We start from the raw sequence: 22,500 nt of genomic DNA, 5'->3' as shown, positions 1-22,500 counted from the left end.
TCTCTGAACCCTTTGATGATATTACAGACCGTAGATGGTGAAATCCCTAAATTCCTTGCAATAGCTGGTTGAGAAAGGTTTTTCTTAAACTGTTCAACAATTTGCTCACGCATTTGTTGACAAAGTGGTGACCCTCGCCCCATCCTTGTTTGTGAATGACTGAGCATTTCATGGAATCTACTTTTATACCCAATCATGGCACCCACCTGTTCCCAATTTGCCTGTTCACCTGTGGGATGTTCCAAATAAGTGTTTGATGAGCATTCCTCAACTTTATCAGTATTTATTGCCACCTTTTGCAACTTCTTTGTCACGTGTTGCTGGCATCAAATTCTTAAGTTAATGATTATTTGCACAAAAAAAAGAAATTTTTGATCAGTTTGAACATCAAATATGTTGTCTTTGTACCATATTCAACTGAATATGGGTTGAAAAGGATTTGCAAATCATTGTATTCCGTTTATATTTACATCTAACACAATTTCCCAACTCATATGGAAACGGGGTTTGTATGTTCACTATTCTATTTAAGAACAAACTTGCAATAAGAAACATGTTTAATGTACCCTAAGATTTTTTTGTTAAAATAAAGCCAATAATGCCATTTTTTGTGGCGCCCTTTATTTAGAAAAGTAACCAAAAGTATCAAAATAATTTTGGTACTGGTAGCAAAATATTGGTATCCGGACAACACTGATCTGTACTGTAAAGTTAAAATTGCAATGACAATAAAGGAAAGTCTAAGTCTAAAGTGTGGTCATGACATACTGCCAACCCTCCCGAATTTTCCGGGAGACTCCCGAAATTCAGCGCCTCTCCCGAAAACCTCCCGGCACAAATATTCTCCCGAAAATCTCCCGATTTTCAGCCGGAGCTGGAGGCCACGCCCCCTCCAGCTCCATGCGGACCTGAGTGAGGACAGCCTTTTTTCACTACGGGAGTACAACAGGGTGACAAGAACTAAATCATCCAGACTAGAGATACATTGTATTATTATGTTTATTTTACCTAAAAATAAATAGATATTTATTAATTAAAAAATAAAAATAAAAAATACATTTTTACTATATTTTGCTAAAAACATCAAAATGAATTGTATTTTTATTTGTATTTTTTCTGACTCCTTATTACATCCAGCCATAGAATTTTACATCAAAGTAAACATATTTGAAATAATGAATTTTAAATTATCACAATAATTCATTTAAAATGACCATATTTAATTATTAAAATAATTGCTTGTTTATCGACAACTTTAGCATTTTATTCACTACATTTTGAAGCTCTCAGAAGCCAAGTTATGTTATATTCCTTAATATTTATTTATGCAAGTTTGAAGTATCAATTATCCAAACACAGTTTTGTTTGCATATTTTCAGGATGTAGATATGTAGATATATATATATATATATATATATATATATATATATATATATATATATATATATATATATATATATATATATATATATATATATGAAATACTTGACTTGGTGAATTCTAGCTATCAATATACTCCTCCCCTCTTAACCACGCCCCCACCTCCCGAAATCGGAGGTCTCAAGGTTGGCAAGTATGGGTCATGAGCTTCTGGTTGCCGTGCTAATTTTCCACTGCGAGCAAAGAATGACGGCAAAGTCCTGTAGCAGTCCTTATGTCATCGCCTTGACAGGAAGGAGAAGCCCGCACCTTCCGTGACGCCGGAGGGGGGGGGGGGCAGGTCAACAAAAACAACAACACAAAGTCAAAAGGCCTGCAAGTTCCCGCCTGGGACTTATCTTTGGCCGCGATGCACACAGAATCTAAACATTCCAGCTAATCACCGTGTGCAAAGTTCAATTGTAATCACCGCCGACGTGTTACTATCTCTTAGGAAACAGTAGAGACAGGATTCCCAGCCAGCCAGTCATCACAATCAACATTCCTCAGCGTGGTTACAAAACTCAAGGTCTCGCAGGCCACGGCCAGCACAGACCGTGAGAGGACGGCGGCGCGCGACGTCCGCTGAGTAAACGCCGCAACGTTACCGAGGACCAACTGCGCCGCCAGGAGCGCTGCGCTCTCCGAGTAAACGGCCCGGCGAAACACGAGGAAGTGGCCACATGAAAGAGGACCGTGACAGGAAACGGGAGTCCACTTCCTGCCTCGCAGGAAGCGCCGTGGTCGCGAGGCAGGGGGGGGGAGCAAAGGAATGCGAGGCTGCGAGAGCCAAAGTGAGCGCCGCCAATTTAGCTTTTAGCCTTCCTCCTCATCCATCACCCCCTCCGTCCCCGTCGCAAGCGTTAACCCCTCCGTGGCACGCTATTTTGCAACAAACGCGCAATAACGGCGTCATGTGACTCCGGCCGCAGGCTGCAGCTGGTGTGAGTGTGCACGGTTTAGGCGGGAGAAAGAGCGCCAGTGTGTGGGGGGGGGGAGTGGGCAAGAATATGAGCAAAGAACACACTGTCCTGGTGCCGCTGAAAGGGCTGCAGTGTTCCTCATGTTCCTGTCTTTCCGGGACGTTCTACTCCAGTGGTGTCCAAACTACGGCCCGCGGGGCCGAGTGCGGCAATTTGGCCGGACGAGCAGCCAGAAATCTGATATCTGCCATTTCGTTGCCATCTGGTGGCCAACGAAAGTAACTCAAGTGAGTGACTACTGATTTGGTTAATATGCACAGCATTTACCTATATGGCCCAATACAAACAACCTTCCCTAGTCATGCTGCAGGAAAAAAAAAATCAAAAAGCGCAGAAAATCAACTCACATGGTCACACAAAACACAACCTGCTCATTGAGCTTTGTGGATATTATAACAAAAATCTAAATTACACCAATTGAAATCCATTACAAGACATGATGGGGAAAAAAGTTAAAACACTCTCTCCACACTTATCCATGTTTGGCGCATTTTAGCTGCTTGATATTTCTGATTGATTACAAAACTTTAAGGAGTTCATCACGAAAGTAAACAAAGAAGGAATCACATTTTCACATACTCTTAATAGCCAATTATATTAATTATATATCCATTATATTGTTATAATAATGTGTATTATTATATTATGTACACATATATATATACATATATATGTGTATATATGTATATATATATATATATATGTGTATATATGTATATATATATATATATATATATATATATGTATATGTGTGTATATATATATATATATATATATATATATATGTATATGTGTGTATATATATATATATATATATATATATATATGTATATGTGTGTATATATATATATATATATATATGTATATATATATATATGTATGTGCATGTATGTATATATATATATATGTATGTATGTATGTGCATGTATGTATATATATATATGTCTGTATGTATATGTGTATGTATATATATGAATGTATGTATGTATGTGTGTGTATATATGTATTTATGTATGTATGTATGTGTACGTACGTATGTACGTACATATTTACTTTGCATGCAGCTAGCTTTTGGCCCCCAGCTAACTTTTTTTAAGCCCTATGCGGCCACCCAGTCAAAAACTTTGGACACTGCTATTCTACACTGTCACAAATACTAGTCCATTTATGACTCCTCGGGATAATCAACACTTAGAGCCTGATCTCCTAAGACTGTATGTGCTATTAATACAAAGGGTAAAAGTGGTGCAGACCGCCATGTTTAAATTAGGTTTTGGCATGTATACGGGCTGTTAGCATAGCGTCTTATTCTCTGGTAATCTTTCCACTACGTCTTATTCTCTGGTAATCTTTCCACTATGTCTTATTCTCTGGTAATCTTTTCACTATGTCTTATTATTTGGTAATCTGTTCACTATGTCTTATTCTCTGGTAATCTTTTCACTATGTCTTATTATTTGGTAATCTGTTCACTATGTCTTATTCTCTGGTAATCTTTCCACTATGTCTTATTCTCTGGTAATCTTTCCACTATGTCTTATTCTCTGGTAATCTTTCCGCTATGTCTTATTCTCTGGTAATCTTTCCGCTATGTTTTATTCTCTGGTAATCGTTCCGCTATGTCTTATTCTCTGGTAATCTTTCCACTACGTCCTATTCTCTGGTAATCTTTTCACTACGTCCTATTCTCTGGTAATCTTTTCACTACGTCTTATTCTCTGGTAATTTTTTCACTACGTCCTATTCTCTGGTCATCTTTTCACTACGTCTTATTCTCTGGTAATCTTTCCACTATGTCTTATTCTCTGGTAATCTTTCCACTATGTCTTATTCTCTGGTAATCTTTCCGCTATGTTTTATTCTCTGGTAATCTTTCCGTTATGCCTTATTCTCTGGTAATCTTTCCACTACTTCCTATTCTCTGGTAATCTTTCCACTACGTCCTATTCTCTGGTAATCTTTCCACTACGTCCTATTCTCTGGTAATCTTTTCACTACGTCTTGTTCTCTGGTAATCTTTTCACTACGTCTTATTCTCTGGTAATCTTTCCGCTACGTCTTATTATTTGGTAATCTGTCCACTACGTCTTATTCTCTGGTAATCTTTCCACTATGTCTTATTCTCTGGTAATCTTTCCACTATGTCTTATTCTCTGGTAATCTTTCCACTATGTCTTATTCTTTGGTAATCTTTCCACTGTCTTATTCTCTGGTAATCTTTTCACTATGTCTTATTCTCTGGTAATCTTTTCACTACGTCTTATTCTCTGGTAATCTTTTCACTACGTCTTATTCTCTGGTAATCTTTCCACTATGTCTTATTCTCTGGTAATCTTTCCGCTATGTTTTATTCTCTGGTAATCGTTCCGCTATGTCTTATTCTCTGGTAATCTTTCCACTATGTCTTATTCTCTGGTAATCTTTCCACTATGTCCTATTCTCTGGTAATCTTTTCACTACGTCTTATTCTCTGGTAATCTTTTCACTACGTCCTATTCTCTGGTAATCTTTTCACTACGTCCTATTCTCTTGTCATCTTTTCACTACGTCTTATTCTCTGGTAATCTTTCCACTATGTCTTATTCTCTGGTAATCTTTCCACTATGTCTTATTCTCTGGTAATCTTTCCGCTATGTTTTATTCTCTGGTAATCTTTCCGCTATGCCTTATTCTCTGGTAATCTTTGCACTACGTCTTATTCTCTGGTAATCTTTCCACTAAATCCTATTCTCTGGTAATCTTTTCACTACGTCTTATTCTCTGGTAATCTTTTCACTATGTCTTATTCTATGGTAATCTTTCCACTACGTCCTATTCTCTGGTAATCTTTTCACTACGTCCTATTCTCTGGTAATCGTTTCACTACGTCGTATTCTCTGGTAATCTTTCCGCTACGTCTTATTATTTGGAAATCTGTCCACTACGTTTTATTCTGTGGTAATCTTTTCACTACGTCTTATTCTCTGGTAATCTTTCCACTATGTCTTATTCTCTGGTAATATTTCCACTATGTCTTATTCTCTGGTAGTCTTTCCGCTACGTCTTATTCTCTGGTAATCTTTCCACTACGTCTTTTTCTCTGGTAATCTAGAATCCGCTATGTTTTTTATTGAAGTATCAGTGTTTTTGACAGGCCCACCAGTTAGCATCACTTCATCATGCGTATGAAGAGTTTTCCGATAAAGCGGCAGCTATTTTTGACTAAGCAAGGTTACAATGTGCCACCTCAAAGTCAAGCGTAAACAAAAAAAAAATATGGCTGACGAGCGTGATAAACCTGCGATTGTTTTGTTTTGTGAAGAGACAGAAGTCCCGAAAACAAATCTAATCTTTAGTTTTGTGCAGCCTTGATCACTTTTCACTCAATTTGTTGTGAACGTCAATATCTACTGTAACTCATAATAAACTGATAAATGGACTTTATGTGGTGTTTTATGTCAGTCTACTGAAGGCTATTCTTAAAACATAGAGGATCTGTGGCTAACGTAAACATGCTTTTGTTTGGTTTATTATGTACCTGCTGCCACTGCACATTTAAATAACTCCACTGTGATGTTTTGGTGAATTTACTGAGGAATTTGTGAAACTGAAACAATACAAAAGGAATGCCAATGTAAGTTGATAATACTAACACTCTCGTAAATGTGTTAGCATATAAGCTAATGTTAATGACGCTAGCTTGGTGACATTACAATAGCATGTACAAATATGCATGATAACACCCCTACAGACATCACACATGGGGCGCTTTAGCAAGTAAAAATTGTTTGTTATATTGTAAAGCTTACAAACATTGCTTGGAGTGATGAATGAAGAATCCTTTAGAACAGAAACACTGTGGACGGTTTTACTTCCAGTTCAAGGCAATAACACCGGAAGTACATTTTCAACCCGCAACAACTGCAATGAGCGAACTCGTTCAAAAGATGGTGCCATAGTACAAACAATAACACACCAATTCAGTGTTTCTGCTTGGGTTCAATGAAAACTATTTATGGCTGTTAGCGAAGAAAAATCCATAAATTAGCCGCACCGTTTTATAAGCCACAGACAAACACAAAAGTAGCAGTATATATATATATATATATATATATATGTGTATATATATATATATATATATATATATATATGTGTATATATATATATATATATATATATATACATATATATACATGTGTGTGTATATATATATATATATATATATATATATATATATATATATATATATATATATATATATATATATATATAGGGACAGGGACGGCGTGGCGGAGTGGAAGAATGGCCGTGCGCGACCCGAGGGTCCCTGGCTCAATCCCCACCTAGTACCAACCTCGTCATGTCCATTGTGTCCTGAGCAAGACACTCCTGATGGGTGCTGGTTAGCGCCTTGCATGGCAGCTCCCTCCATCAGTGTGTGAATGGGTAAATGTGGAAGTAGTGTCAAAGCGCTTTGAGTACCTTGAAGGTAGAAAAGCGCTATACAAGTACAACCCATTTATCATTTATTATCATTTATATATATATATATATATATATATACACACATGTGTGTGTGTATATATATATATATATATATATATATATATATATGTGTATGTATATATATATATATATATATATATATATATGTATATATATATGTATGTATATATATGTATATATATATATATATATATATATATGTATATGTATATATATATATATATATATATATATATATATATATATATATATATATATATATATATATATATATATGTATATATGTATGTATACATATGATTCAATTCAGAATCGATTCTGGATTCAAACCAATTCTCTCAATGTATTATTTTGTATGATAATTCAAATTAAACTTTTTTTTTATAACGGGTTACAGGTTAGAAAAGCTCCTTCTGGTTGCATGGAGATGGCCTTAAAACATATTTTCAAACATTGATCAAGGTCAAGGTAGATTTATTTATATAGCACATTTCTAAACCAGACTACTGCCCCAAAGTGCTGTACAGATTAAAACAGAAATGTTAAATATTAAAATTAATAATAATATTAATCCAAATCACAATAAGCACAGAACATTCTATTTATAAAACAGTTAAAATGCATACAAATAATGCAAAAAAAACAAAAGTTAAAAGATTAAAAATAATAAAAATTACAATAAATACAAAACATTATATTAATGAAACACAATTAAAATGCAAAAAAATAGTGCAAAAAAAAGGTAAAAGATTAAAAATAATTAAAATCATAATAAAAAACAAAACATTCTATATATATAAAACACAGTTGAAATGCATAAATATAGTGCTGAAAACCAAAAGGTAGAAGATTACAAATAATAAAAATAAATACAAAACACCGTTAAAATGCATAATAGTGCAAAAAAGACAAAAGGTAATAGATTAAAAATAATAAAAATCACAATAAATACAAAACATCTATACATAAAACACTTAAAATGCATAAAAATAGTGCAAAAAAAAAAAAACAATTTAAATGATTTTGACAATTAAAATCACAATAAATACAAAACATTCTATATATATATATAACACAGTTAAAATGCATAACAATAGTGCTAAAACACAAAAGGTAAAAGATTGAAAATAATAAAAATCATAATAACTACAAAACATTCTATACATAAAACAGTTAAAATTCATAAAAGTAGTACAGAAAAAACATAAGGTAAAAGATTAAAAATAATAAACATCACAATAAAAACAAAACATTCTATATATAAAACACAGTTAAAAATGAATAAAAAGAAAAAGATCAAATGTCCATACATATTCCAGCTCAGCTTGCAAATAAGTAAGATTTTAAAGAAGATTTAAAAATATTGATAGATGTTGATGCTTTTATAAAAAAAATTTAAAATCTTAGTTAGGTTTTTGACTCTTTGAAAATGGGATTAACATATCTAGAACATGTCTACAGAACCCCTCTGTATAGTTTGGTTTTAGTTTTTTAAATCGAGTTTTATAAACCGACTATGAATCGGGTTGAATAAGACTTGCGATTCGGATGTGAATGGATTTTTTGTGTGCCCCCCGAGCAGTGTCGCTGCTTGCCCATCGCTGCTATATTTCTGTATCCCCAGTTTTCTGCGTGCAGAAAAAAAGGCCCAATTTGCACCAAGCAATGATCAAAAAGGATGTGTGGTGTCAAAAGGGTGACTGGGACTAGTCAGGTGCACAAAAACACGCCTGGCTTCACACAAATGCGTGTCGTTAGAAGGAAAGTGGTGGCGCGAGCGCTAATGAGAAGGCGGTGATTGGAGAGTGCAGCGTGATGGATGAGAGGAGTGAAAGCAGAGCCAGTTTATGTGCTCTTTGTCTGCTTCTTGCTAAGGCTCAGGACTCTGGTACTGAATCTGCTACTTTTTTTCTTTTTGGCACCGACCGATTCACGATAAATACAACGGTGCCATGTTACGGTACCTGGGTTGCATGTGACGTCACGTCCAGTTGCAGACCCAGCTGGCTTTAAACCAGGGTTGTACGCTAATGAATTGAAAACGGTACTATACTGCCTTTGAAAAACACCGGTACTTTTTGTGTGAAGACAAATGGCAAGTAAAGGCAATTCTACTGGTTCATAAAGGGTGCGAGAAGCGCAATATGGAAGTACTGTATTTGGGCTTCAAAGTGATCAATAAAGATGGTGTTTCAAACACAGAAGTGCCTAAACCTGCCTCGCCAAAGTGGCATGATTAAATTATTACCACCTTTACGTCCAACTTAGCAGAACAATTAAATAACAAGCTGTCAGATGGACAGGTAATATACAAACCCCGTTTCCATATGAGTTGGGAAATTGTGTTAGATGTAAATATAAACGGAATACAATGATTTGCAAATCCTTTTCAACCCATATTCAATTGAATGCACTACAAAGACAAGATATTTGATGTTCAAACTCATAAACTTTTTTTTTTTTTTGCAAATAATAATTAACTTAGAATTTCATGGCTGCAACACGTGCCAAAGTAGTTGGGAAAGGGCGTGTTCACCACTGTGTTACATGGCCTTTCCTTTTAACAACACTCAGTTAACGTTTGGGAACTGAGGAGACACATTTTTGAAGCTTCTCAGGTGGAATTCTTTCCCATTCTTGCTTGATGTACAGCTTAAGTTGTTCAACAGTCAGTCCGGGGGTCTCCGTTGTGGTATTTTAGGCTTCATAATGCGCCACACATTTCAATGGGAGACAGGTCTGGACTACAGGCAGGCCAGTCTAGTACCCGCACTCTTTTACTATGAAGCCACGTTGATGTAACACGTGGCTTGGCATTGTCTTGCTGAAATAAGCAGGGGCGTCCATGGTAACGTTGCTTGGATGGCAACATATGTTGCTCCAAAACCTGTATGTACCTTTCAGCATTAATGGCGCCTTCACAGATGTGTAAGTTACCCTTGTCTTGGGCACTAATACACCCCCATACCATCACAGATGCTGGCTTTTCAACTTTGCGCCTAGAACAATCCGGATGGTTCTTTTCCTCTTTGGTCCGGAGGACACGACGTCCACCGTTTCCAAAAACAATTTGAAATGTGGACTCGTCAGACCACAGAGCACTTTTCCACTTTGTATCAGTCCATCTTAGATAAGCTCAGGCCCAGCGAAGCCGACGGCGTTTCTGGGTGTTGTTGATAAACGGTTTTCGCCTTGCATAGGAGAGTTTTAACTTGCACTTACAGATGTAGCGACCGACTGTAGTTACTGACAGTGGTTTTCTGAAGTGTTCCTGAGCCCATGTGGTGATATCCTTTACACACTGATGTCGCTTGTTGATGCAGTACAGCCTGAGGGATCGAAGGTCACGGGCTTAGCTGCTTACGTGCAGTGATTTCTCCAAAATCTCTGAACCCTTTGATGATATTACGGACCGTAGATGGTGAAATCCCTAAATTCCTTGCAATAGCCGGTTGAGAAAGGTTTTTCTTAAACTGTTCAACAATTTGCTCACACATTTGTTGACAAAGTGGTGACCCTCACCCCATCCTTGTTTGTGAATGACTGAGCATTTCATGGAATCTACTTTTATACCCAATCATGGCACCCACCTGTTCCCAATTTGCCTGTTCACCTGTGGGATGTTCCAAATAAGTGTTTGATGAGCATTCCTCAACTTTATCAGTATTTATTGCCACCTTTCCCAACTTCTTTGTCACGTGTTGCTGGCATCAAATTCTAAAGTTAATGATTATTTGCAAAAAAAAATTTTTTTATGAGTTTGAACATCAAATATGTTGTCTTTGTAGCATATTCAACTGAATATGGGTTGAAAATGATTTTCAAATCATTGTATTTCGTTTATATTTACATCTAACACAATTTCCCAACTCATATGGAAACGGGGTTTGTAGTTACATAACATGTAGATGCGTATCATGTAGATGCGTATCATGTAGATACGTAACATGTAGATACATAACATGTAGATACATAACATGTATCAACCCCGCCCACCTCAACCTCCTCATGCTCTCTCAGGGAGAGCATGTCCCAAATTCCAAGCAGCTGTTTTGAGGCATGTTAAAACAAATAATGCACTTTGTGACTTCAATAATAAATATGGCAGTGCCATGTTGGCATTTTTTTCCATAACTTGAGTTGATTTATTTTGGAAAACCTTGTTACCTTGTTTAATGCATCCAGCGGGGGATCGCAACAAAATTAGGCATAATGTGTTCATTCCATGACTGTATATATCGGTATCGGTTGATATCGGAATCGGTAATTAAAAGTTGGACAATATCGGAATATCGGATATCGGCAAAAAAGCCATTATCGGACATCTTTAGTTGATAGTTTGTACATCTTGTTTAGCATTTAGCAATACTGCTACATAATACTTAGTGTTTCACTAAAGCTGCATCTGTTTAGCACACAGCTTCTAAAACTTATATACAGGCTCAAAAATATAAGGTTCTGGATCGTCATTTGTCCCAAAGTAGTCTTTGTTGTCTCTCATCAAGTCTGCCATGATTAGTAGTGTTGTTGTTGTTGAAGGAAAATGCGAACGTTGTGATGCGTCTGTGTAATTAATACTTAAAACGAGCAAAATACATAAATATGACATGCTATTATGAATGTTACTACATTACATATATACTTACACAGTGTGTATAAAACACTGTTGGATGTTTTTCAAGAGCGCTTATAGAGCGAACCCTGTTAGCTCCATTGTTAGCTGACTTTTGCTAGCATTTATTTATGATTTAGAATGCATAAAAAAGAATGTGTTAATTCCATGACTGTATATATCGGTATCGGTTGATATCGGAATTGGTAATTAAGAGTTGGATAATATCGGATATCGGCAAAAAAGCCATTATCGGACATCTCTACACAGGGGCGCCGAAAAGGGGGGGGGGGTAAAGGAGACGGATTCTAGGGGCCCATGATGGAGGGGGTCCAGAGAGGCCCCTAATGATGATGAAATTATAATACAGAAAAAATAATGACACTGTGTTGGGGGCCCTGTAAAGATTCTTTTCATGGGGCCCAAAATCCCTAGCGGCGCCCCTGTCTCTACACATGATGGTACCGTTGAGTTCTGATATCCATACCCAGGTGCCAGGAATCGGCACCGTACCGGTTCCTGTCACTACTCATGGCACAAACAAGGGTTGCTGCAAAGTAGGACATCAGCAGACCTTTGCCCGACATCGCCGTTCATTTGTTTGCGCTGCTTTAGTCGCGCCTCGCTTGCTCCCGCCACGAAAATAGTCGTCGCCGGGCAACGTCAGCGCGCACTTTGAAGTCGGGAAGAAGAGCACGGCATTTTGTGTGTCTCCCTTTAGGTCCGCACGCTCGAAGACCAGACGTGTGTTTTGTGGAAGCGAGTGACATTTGAGGAAACAAAAAAAAAAAAAAACCTCTCCCTTTTCGCTCTCTCCCAGGGTTTTGAAAAGAGGAGCAGCTGTAAAGTGGATTTGCACTCAAATGCAAATGTTTTTCCCAAAGGGCGCGTGTGTCTGACTCGCCCTGTTGTCCTCCACAGAACTCCATCAGGCACAACCTGTCGCTGCACAGCCGCTTCATCCGCGTGCAGAACGAGGGCACGGGGAAGAGCTCCTGGTGGATGCTGAACCCCGAGGGCGGCAAGAGCGGGAAGTCCCCCCGGCGCAGGGCCGCCTCCATGGACAACAACAGCAAGTTCACCAAGAGCAGAGGACGGGCCGCCAAGAAAAAGGTAGCTCGGGAACAAAAACCTGACTAAAAATGGAAAACTACACTGTTTTTTCCCCCCATCACCCATATGTGAGCAAAGAACACACATCTTTCCCTTGTCTGTGCATTCTAAATAGTAGAAAACTGCTAGCAAGAGACAGCTAGCAATGCAGATAAATGTTCTTCAAAAAAACATTCAAATCCTGCTAACAACGCTTTTGTGCACTGGTATATAAGCCACACCCACTAAATTTTAATAGAAAAAACTTTTTTTCCCCCCATATATTTGCCGCACCGGACTATACGCCGCAGATATCAATCAATGTTTATTCATATAGCCCTAAATCACAAGTGTCTCAAAGGGCTGCATAAGCCACAACGACATCCTCGGTATAGAGCCCACATAAGGGCAAGGAAAAACTCACCCCAGTGGGACGTCGATGTAAATGACTATGAGAAACCTTGGAGAGGACCGCATATGTGGGTAACCCCCCCCCTAGGGGAGACCGAAAGCAATGGATGTCGAGTGGTTCTGACATAGTATTGTGAAAGTCCAGTCCATAGTGGATCTAACATAATGATAAATGATAAATAATAAATGGGTTGTACTTGTATAGCGCTTTTCTACCTTCAAGGTACTCAAAGCGCTTTGACACTACTTCCACATTTACCCATTCACACACACATTCACACACTGATGGAGGGAGCTGCCATGCAAGGCGCTAACCAGCACCCATCAGGAGCAAGGGTGAAGTGTCTTGCTCAGGACACAACGGACATGACAAGGTTGGTACTAGGTGGGGATTGAACCAGGGACCCTCGGGTCGCGCACGGCCATTCTTCCACTGCGCCACGCCGCTAATAGTGAGAGTCCAGTCCATAGTGGATCTAACATAATAGTGAGAGTCCAGTCCATAGTGGATCTAACATAATAGTGAGAGTCCAGTCCATAGTGGATTTAACATAATAGTGAAAGTCCAGTCCATAGTGGATCTAACATAATAGTGTGAGTCCAGTCCATAGTGGATTTAACATAATAGTGAAAGTCCAGTCCATAGTGGATCTAACATAATAGTGAGAGTCCAGTCCATAGTGGATCTAACATAATAGTGAGAGTCCAGTCCACAGTTGATCTAACATAATAGTGAGAGTCCAGTCCATAGTGGATCTAACATAATAGTGAGAGTCCAGTCCATAGTGGATCTAATATAATAGTGAGAGTCCAGTCCATAGTGGATCTAACATAATAGTGAGAGTCCAGTCCATAGTGGATTTAACATAATAGTGAGAGTCCAGTCCATAGTGGATCTAACATAATAGTGAGAGTCCAGTCCATAGTGGATTTGACATAATAGTGAGAGTCCAGTCCATAGTGGATTTAACATAATAGTGAGAGTCCAGTCCATAGTGGATCTAGCATAATAGTGAGAGTCCAGTCCATAGTGGATCTAACATAATAGTGAGAGTCCAGTCTATAGTGGATTTAACATAATAGTGAGAGTCCAGTCCATAGTGGATCTAACATAATAGTGTGAGAGTCCAGTCCATAGTGGATCTAACATAATAGTGAGAGTCCAGTCCATAGTGGATCTAACATAATAGTGAGAGTCCAGTCCATAGTGGATCTAACATAATAGTGAGAGTCCAGTCCATAGTGGATCTAACATAATAGTGAGAGTCCAGTCCATAGTGGATCTAACATAATAGTGTGAGAGTCCAGTCCATAGTGGATCTAACATAATAGTGAAAGTCCAGTCCATAGTGGATCTAACATAATAGTGAGAGTTCAGTCCATAGTGGATCCAACATAATAGTGAGAGTCCAGTCCATGGTGGATCTAACATAATAGTGAGAGTCCAGTCCATAGTGGATTTAACATAATAGTGAGAGTCCAGTCCATAGTGGATCTAACATAATAGTGAGAGTCCAGTCCATAGTGGATCTAACATAATAATGAGAGTCCAGTCCATAGTGGATCTAACATAATAGTGAGAGTCCAGTCCATAGTGGATCTAACATAATAGTGAGAGTCCAGTCCACAGTTGATCTAACATAATAGTGAGAGTCCAGTCCATAGTGGGTCTAACATAATAGTGAAAGTCCAGTTCATAGTGGATCTAACATAATAGTGAGAGTCCAGTCCATAGTGGATCTAACATATAAGTGAGAGTCCAGTCCATAGTTGATCTAACATAATAGTGAGAGTCCAGTCCATAGTGGATCTAACATAATAGTGAGAGTCCAGTCCATAGTGGATCTAACATAATAGTGAGAGTCCAGTCCATAGTGGATTTAACATAATAGTGAGAGTCCAGTCCATAGTGGATCTAACATAATAGTGAGAGTCCAGTCCATAGTGGATCTAACATGATAGTGAGAGTCCAGTCCATAGTGGATCTAACATAATAGTGAGAGTCCAGTCCATAGTGGATCTAACATGATAGTGAGAGTCCAGTCCATAGTGGATCTAACATGATAGTGAGAGTCCAGTCCATAGTGGATCTAACATGATAGTGAGAGTCCAGTCCATAGTGGATCTAACATAATAGTGAGAGTCCAGTCCATAGTGGATCTAACATAATAGTGAGAGTCCAGTCCATAGTGGATCTAACATAATAGTGAGAGTCCAGTCCATAGTGGATCTAACATAATAGTGAGAGTCCAGTCCATAGTGGATCTAACATAATAGTGAGAGTCCAGTCCATAGTGGATCTAACATAATAGTGAGAGTCCAGTCCATAGTGGATCTAACATAATAGTGAGAGTCCAGTCCATAGTGGATCTAACAGAATAGTGTGAGAGTCCAGTCCATAGTGGATCTAACATAATAGTGTGAGAGCCCAGTCCATAGTGGATCTAACATGATAGTGAGAGTCCAGTCCATAGTGGATCTAACATAATAGTGAGAGCCCAGTCCATAGTGGATCTAACATGATAGTGAGAGTCCAGTCCATAGTGGATCTAACATAATAGTGAGAGTCCAGTCCATAGTGGATCTAACATAATAGTGAGAGTCCAGTCCATAGTGGATCTAACATAATAGTGAGAGTCCAGTCCATAGTGGATCTAACATAATAGTGAGAGTCCAGTCCATAGTGGATTTAACATAATAGTGAGAGTCCAGTCAGTAGTGGGTCTAACATAATAGTGAGAGTCCAGTCCATAGTGGATTTAACATAATAGTGAGAGTCCAGTCCATAGTGGATCTAACATAATAGTGAGAGTCCAGTCCATAGTGGATCTAACATAATAGTGAGAGTCCAGTCCATAGTGGATCTAACATAATAGTGAGAGTCCAGTCCATAGTGGATTTAACATAATAGTGAGAGTCCAGTTCATAGTGGATCTAACATAATAGTGAGAGTCCAGTCCATAGTGGATCTAACATAATAGTGAGAGTCCAGTCCATAGTGGATCTAACATAATAGTGAGAGTCCAGTCCATAGTGGATCTAACATAATAGTGAGAGTCCAGTCCATAGTGGATCTAACATAATAGTGAGAGTCCAGTCCATAGTGGATTTAACATAATAGTGAGAGTCCAGTCCGTAGTGGGTCTAACATAATAGTGAGAGTCCAGTCCATAGTGGATTTAACATAATAGTGAGAGTCCAGTCCATAGTGGATCTAACATAATAGTGAGAGTCCAGTCCATAGTGGATCTAACATAATAGTGAGAGTCCAGTCCATAGTGGATCTAACATAATAGTGAGAGTCCAGTCCATAGTGGATCTAACATAATAGTGAGAGTCCAGTCCATAGTGGATCTCACATAATAGTGAGAGTCCAGTCCATAGTGGATCTAACATGATAGTGAGAGTCCAGTCCATAGTGGATTTAACATAATAGTGAGAGTCAGTCCATAGTGGATCTAACATAATAGTGAGAGTCCAGTCCATAGTGGATCCAACATAATAGTGAGAGTTCAGTCCGTAGTGGATCCAACATAATAGTGAGAGTCCAGTCCATAGTGGATTTAACATAATAGTGAGAGTCCAGTCCATAGTGGATCTAACATAATAGTGAGAGTTCAGTCCATAGTGGATCTAACATAATGGTGAAAGTCCAGTCCATAGTGGATCTAACATAATAGTGAGAGTCCAGTCCATAGTGGATCTAGCATGTTAGTGAGAGTCCAGTCCATAGTGGATCTAACATAATAGTGAGAGTCCAGTCCATAGTGGATCTAACATAATAGTGAGAGTCCAGTCCATAGTGGATCTAACATAATAGTGAGAGTCCAGTCCATAGTGGATCTAACATAATAATGTGAGTCCAGTCCATAGTGGATCCAACATAATAGTGAGAATCCAGTCCATAGTGGATCCAACATAATAGTGAGAGTCCAGTCCATAGTGGATCTAACATAATAGTGAGAGTCCAGTCCATAGTGGATTTAACATAATAGTGAGAGTCAGTCCATAGTGGATCTAACATAATAGTGAGAGTCCAGTCCATAGTGGATCCAACATAATAGTGAGAGTTCAGTCCGTAGTGGATCTAACATAATAGTGAGAGTCCAGTCCATAGTGGATTTAACATAATAGTGAGAGTCCAGTCCATAGTGGATCTAACATAATAGTGAGAGTTCAGTCCATAGTGGATCTAACATAATGGTGAAAGTCCAGTCCATAGTGGATCTAACATAATAGTGAGAGTCCAGTCCATAGTGGATCTAGCATGTTAGTGAGAGTCCAGTCCATAGTGGATCTAACATAATAGTGAGAGTCCAGTCCATAGTGGATCTAACATAATAGTGAGAGTCCAGTCCATAGTGGATCTAACATAATAGTGAGAGTCCAGTCCATAGTGGATCTAACATAATAATGTGAGTCCAGTCCATAGTGGATCCAACATAATAGTGAGAATCCAGTCCATAGTGGATCCAACATAATAGTGAGAGTCCAGTCCATAGTGGATCTAACATAATAGTGAGAGTCCAGTCCATAGTGGATCTAACATAATAGTGAGAGTCCAGTCCATAGTGGATTTAACATAATCGTGAGAGTCCAGTCCATAGTGGATTTAACATAATCGTGAGAGTCCAGTCCATAGTGGGGCCAGCAGGAAACCATCCCGAGCGGAGACGGGTCAGCAGTGCAGAGATGTACCGGTCCACCCCGAGTCCCGACTCTGGACAGCCAGCACTTCATCCATGGCCACCATAAATGCTTCTACTGAGGTAGCATCTCTAATTGTTACCGGGAGGGCATTCCAGAGTACTGGAGCCCCAATAGAAAACGCTCTATAGCCCACAGACTTTTTTGGGGCTCTGGGAATCACTAATAAGCCGGAGTTCTTTGAACGCAGATTTGTTACCGGGACATATGGTACAATACAATCAGCAAGATAGGCTGGAGCTAGACTGTGTAGTATTTTATACGTAAGTAGTAAAACCTTAAAGTCACACCTTAAGTGCACAGGAAGCCAGTGCAGGTGACCCAGTATAGGTATTAATATAGGTATATATGTATATAAAGGTATATACAGTATAGGTATATATACAGGTATATATGTATATAAAGGTAGATACAGTATAGGTATGTATGTATATAAAGGTATATACAGTATAGGTATAGGTATATATGTATATATAGGTATATACAGTATAGGTGTAATATGATCAAACTTTCTTGTTCTTGTCAAAAGTCTTGCAGCCGTATTTTGTACCAATTGTAGTCTTTTAATGCTAGACATAGGGAGACCCGAAAATAATACGTTACAGTAGTCGAGACGAGACGTAACGAACGCATGAATAATGATCTCTGCGTCGCTAGTGGACAAAATGGAACAAATTTTAGCGATATTACGGAGATGAAAGAAGGCCGTTTTAGTAACACTCTTAATGTGTGACTCAAAGGAGAGAGTTGGGTGGAAGATAATACCCACATTCTTTACCGAATCGCCTCGTGTAATTGTTTGGTTGTCAAATGTTAAGGTGGTATTATTAAATAGATTTCGGTGTCCAGCAGGACCGATAATCAACATTTCCGTTTTCTTGGCGTTGAGTTGCAAAAAGTTAGCAAAAAGTTGTTTGATTTCATTAAGACACGCCTCCAGCTGACTACAATTGGCGTGTTGGTCAGCTTTAGGGGCATGTAGAGTTGGGTGTCATCAGCATAACAATACTGTTACACCGTATTTGCGTATGATGTCGCCTATATATACTTTGTGAAATCAGTTATTCACGCAGAAGTATGTATTTACATATCTTAATTGTTTCCAAACTGCAGTAAAACGGCTGATCACACAAAACAGAAGCCTAGCTCTCCAATCAGCTAAACAGACTCAAGAACGCAACGGCGACGTTTTGGTGAATTTACGAAACTGAAACAATACAAAAAGAATGCCATTGTAAGTTAATAAAAACTAACACAGACACTCGTAAACGTGTTAGCATAATAGCTAACAATACTAGCTTCATTGCATTATGATAGCACATACAAATATGCATGAAAACACTCCTACAGACATCACACACTGCAAAAACCGAAATCTAAGTAAGATTGAATATGTCAAATAAGGGTGATATTTGCTTATTTTCTGTCGGATAAGATCATTCTTCTCACTAAGCAGATTTTATGTTAGAGTGTTTTACTTGTTTTAAGGGTCCTAAATGATCTCAGTAAGATATTACAGCTTGTTGCTGAGATTTGATGACCTATATTGAGTAAAACATGCTTGAAACTAGAATATCATCTGTTGCAAAGCTGTGTCATCAACACTCACAAGTATAAAACTACTTTTTTAAAGTAATAATTTCTTATTTCAAGCATGAAATAAAAAAAATCATGACTTTGACACAATTGTGTCTCATAATTAAAACAGATGGCAGCCAAATGGACTTTGCTGTTTTATTTCCAATGAAACAATAGAAAATAGGTACTCATATAGTAGTACAGTTGGCACAGTACAGCAAACTGACAGTTAATATTTAAACATTTAACATTTCTAACTATTTTTAACAGAAATAGTTCATGCACATTCAGGTAAATTCTTCAAAATTACAATAAAAAAAAATTTTGGAGCGCATATCATTATGTCAAGATAATGGCACTAGCATTTACTTCATTTAAGAATATTTTTCAACATATTGAGGAAAAAAGGTCTCATATTTGTTTTTTCTATCAAGAAAAGTGCACTTGTTATTAGTGAGAATAAACTTATTTTAAAGTATTTTTGGGTTCATTGAGGTTAGCTAATTTTACTTGTCTTGGAAAGTCTTGACAAGCCCAATTTTCTTGTTCCATTGGCAGATAATTTTGCTTAGTTCAAATAAAATACCTCTAATTTTTGTATTTTTTTTTTCTTGTTTTTGAGCACTGACTTTTTGCAGTGCACATGGGACGGTTTAGTAAGTAAGAATTGTTTTGGTTATATTGCAAAACTTACCAACGTTGCTTGGAGTGATTAATGAAGAATCCGTACGAGTAAAAACGCTATGGACAACTAGAAAAGCATTTTAGCGTCCAGTTGAAAACGCTAAAGTGAAGGACTCGTCAAACTCACCCAAAAGATTCAAAAATTTGCATTATGGCCGTCGGCAAAGAAAAATCCATAAGTTTTATAAGCGGCAGGGGTCAAAGCGTAGGAAAAAAGTAGCGGCTCATCGTCTGGACTTCAGGGTACATGCCGTGTCCTGCATGTGAACCATGCTATACTGACATCGTTATTGTAAGCGCTAACACAGGTCGTGACACGTCGATTAATAAAAGAATAAGCTTCTTCTCACTTCTGTATTGCCTTTGAGCGAGGAACAGTTCATGCTAAGTTAATAAATCGTGCATCAAAGATCGACCGATTAAGAGCAGATACAATGTACACACATGATACCAATATGTAGTATTTCAACAATAATACTAATAATACCTTTCCCTCTCCTGGTCGCCTGCAGTACGTCTCCTCTGCTTACCTGTCCAAACTTCGCAGTTTTGCTTGGAAATCCAGTTTTTGTCCTTCCCTTTCCTCATTCACTTTGTTTCGTCTACTGCAAGGAGCACCACGAGTTTCATGATCTGTGATTCAATCAAATAATGTGATTAATTGTGTAAATATCTTGACAAATATGAGATGATTATTTAATCGGCGGTCACTCGAACGAGTATGACGATCCTCCTGGTAGGGGTGTATCCCTTTATGGAGGATGCTTGTGAGTGACTTTGTTTAACGTGGGGAGACTGGTGCACAGACAGTCACCGCACGATCCTTGACAGGATCGGGTCAGGGTCCAGTGGCATGGAGTCCAAGACGACCGGTGACCCTTTTCTGCTGCAGCCTTCTTCCGCCATCGTGGTAGTTCTTAAATCTACCGTCTTATGTCTGCTCCGCCGTTGAGGTCTTCACCGTATCCCTGGCTAGGGGGCAGTCAGGTACTAGGCCTTTGCCAATGGCCACCTGGGGTAACAGTAGTAAGGGTGTTAACCACCTAGTGCCCCAAGACCCCATAGAGGAGCCTCCACCGCCGGATGCACTTTAACGTCATGCCCAGGACATGATTAGGCGGCAGCTCACACATTCTCATACTTTTTTGTAACATCCGGGAAGAAATGACGTGGGCCGCCTTGAAAAATGTCTCAACCGTAATCTACGCGAAAGAGCCCAGAATTGCTTGTTTTGAAATGTTCACAATATTTCAAACTTTGAGTCCCTTGGTGGGAAAACGTTTGGACACCCTGAGCCAAAGTATCAAAAATGTCGATATTTTGATTTGAGAATCGATATTAGAGCATCAAGGTCTGGTGTGGGTGATATGGATCATTTCTGCGCATAACTACTTGTTAGCCGCCTCTGACTATCCGTTTTTGACTGCATAGAAAGCACAAAAAAGGGAAAGACGTGTGCTCGTTTCACATAAGGATTTCCTGGAAATTGTTTTTTTGTAGCGAAGCAGGTTTGTGGCGCGCCGCTAAAAGTCTCCCTGTGTGCCCACAGCTGTCCCTGCAGGGCGGCCCAGACGGCGGCGCCGACAGCCCGGGCCCCTACAACAAGTGGCCCGGCAGCCCCAACTCGCACAGCAACGACGACTTCGACGCCTGGAGTAGCTTCCGGCCCCGGACCAGCTCCAACGCCAGCACCGTCAGCGGGCGCCTGTCGCCCTTCATGCCCGAGGACGACCTGGGCGAGGCGGAGGTGCACATGGGCTACCCGGGCGCCCCCGGCCCCAAGATGACCGCCACGCTGCCCAGCCTGACGGAGATGACGGGCTCCCTGGGACACGGCTCGGAGAACGTCATGGAGAACCTTCTGGACAATCTGAACTTGCTCTCGCCTAATAACTCTCAGGTGGGGGGAGGGGCCACCACCCCCGGGTCGGCCCAGTCCTCCCCGTCACCCATGAGGCAACCCAGCCCCGGGTACCCCTCCTACAGCTCCCCCAGCATGGTGTCGCAGCCGCCGCAGGAGTACCGCAAGTGTGTGTACGGGCAAGCGGGGCTCAACGCCATGACCATGCAGACCTTGCCGGAGAGCAAGGCCGCCTTCGGGCCCGCCCTGGCGCCGTACAGCTGCTCCACCGGGCTCCTGAAGGAGCTGCTTACGTCCGACACGGACCAGCACCGAGACCTCCTGCCGTCGGTGGACGCCGTGGCGTCCCGGTCGAGCGGGAGCTGCATGCTGCCGCCGTACGCGCCCAAGCTCATGGCGGGAGGCAACGTCCACCATCACGGTCTGCCGCACCCTCGCCAAGCCCCGCCCACTTCCTCGGCGATGAACGGCCGCTTGCTCATGTCTCTCAACCACAGCAGCAAAAACCCCATGCCGGTGCCTTACGGCCTCACGAGCCACCTCGGCGGCGGCGTGCCGGGAGCCTTCTGCCCCGTCAACACCAACGGATACGGACGCCTGGGCCCGGCGCCGCCGCCCCACCCGGAGAAGCTGCCCAGCGACCTGGACGACATGTCCATAGAGAAGTT

At 39.8% G+C, this 22,500-nt stretch overlaps 1 protein-coding gene across 1 annotated transcript in view; it reads left to right on the top strand.

Annotated features, from left to right (window-relative positions):
• Positions 1-22,500, top strand: part of foxo1a (forkhead box O1 a) — an 89,079-nt gene that overhangs the window by 66,139 nt on the left and 440 nt on the right. Inside the window, exons 2-3 of the mRNA XM_061972388.2 lie at positions 12,421-12,612; positions 21,521-22,500. The exon at positions 21,521-22,500 is cut by the window's right edge and continues 440 nt beyond it. Coding sequence (XP_061828372.1) covers positions 12,421-12,612; positions 21,521-22,500 — 1,172 coding nt within the window. The remainder of the gene's footprint in view (positions 1-12,420; positions 12,613-21,520) is intronic.

The sequence above is a fragment of the Nerophis lumbriciformis genome, linkage group LG17 (assembly GCF_033978685.3).
Source record: "Nerophis lumbriciformis linkage group LG17, RoL_Nlum_v2.1, whole genome shotgun sequence".
Classification (NCBI taxonomy): Eukaryota; Metazoa; Chordata; class Actinopteri; order Syngnathiformes; family Syngnathidae; genus Nerophis; species Nerophis lumbriciformis.
This window is presented reverse-complemented; position numbering and strand designations above follow the sequence as displayed.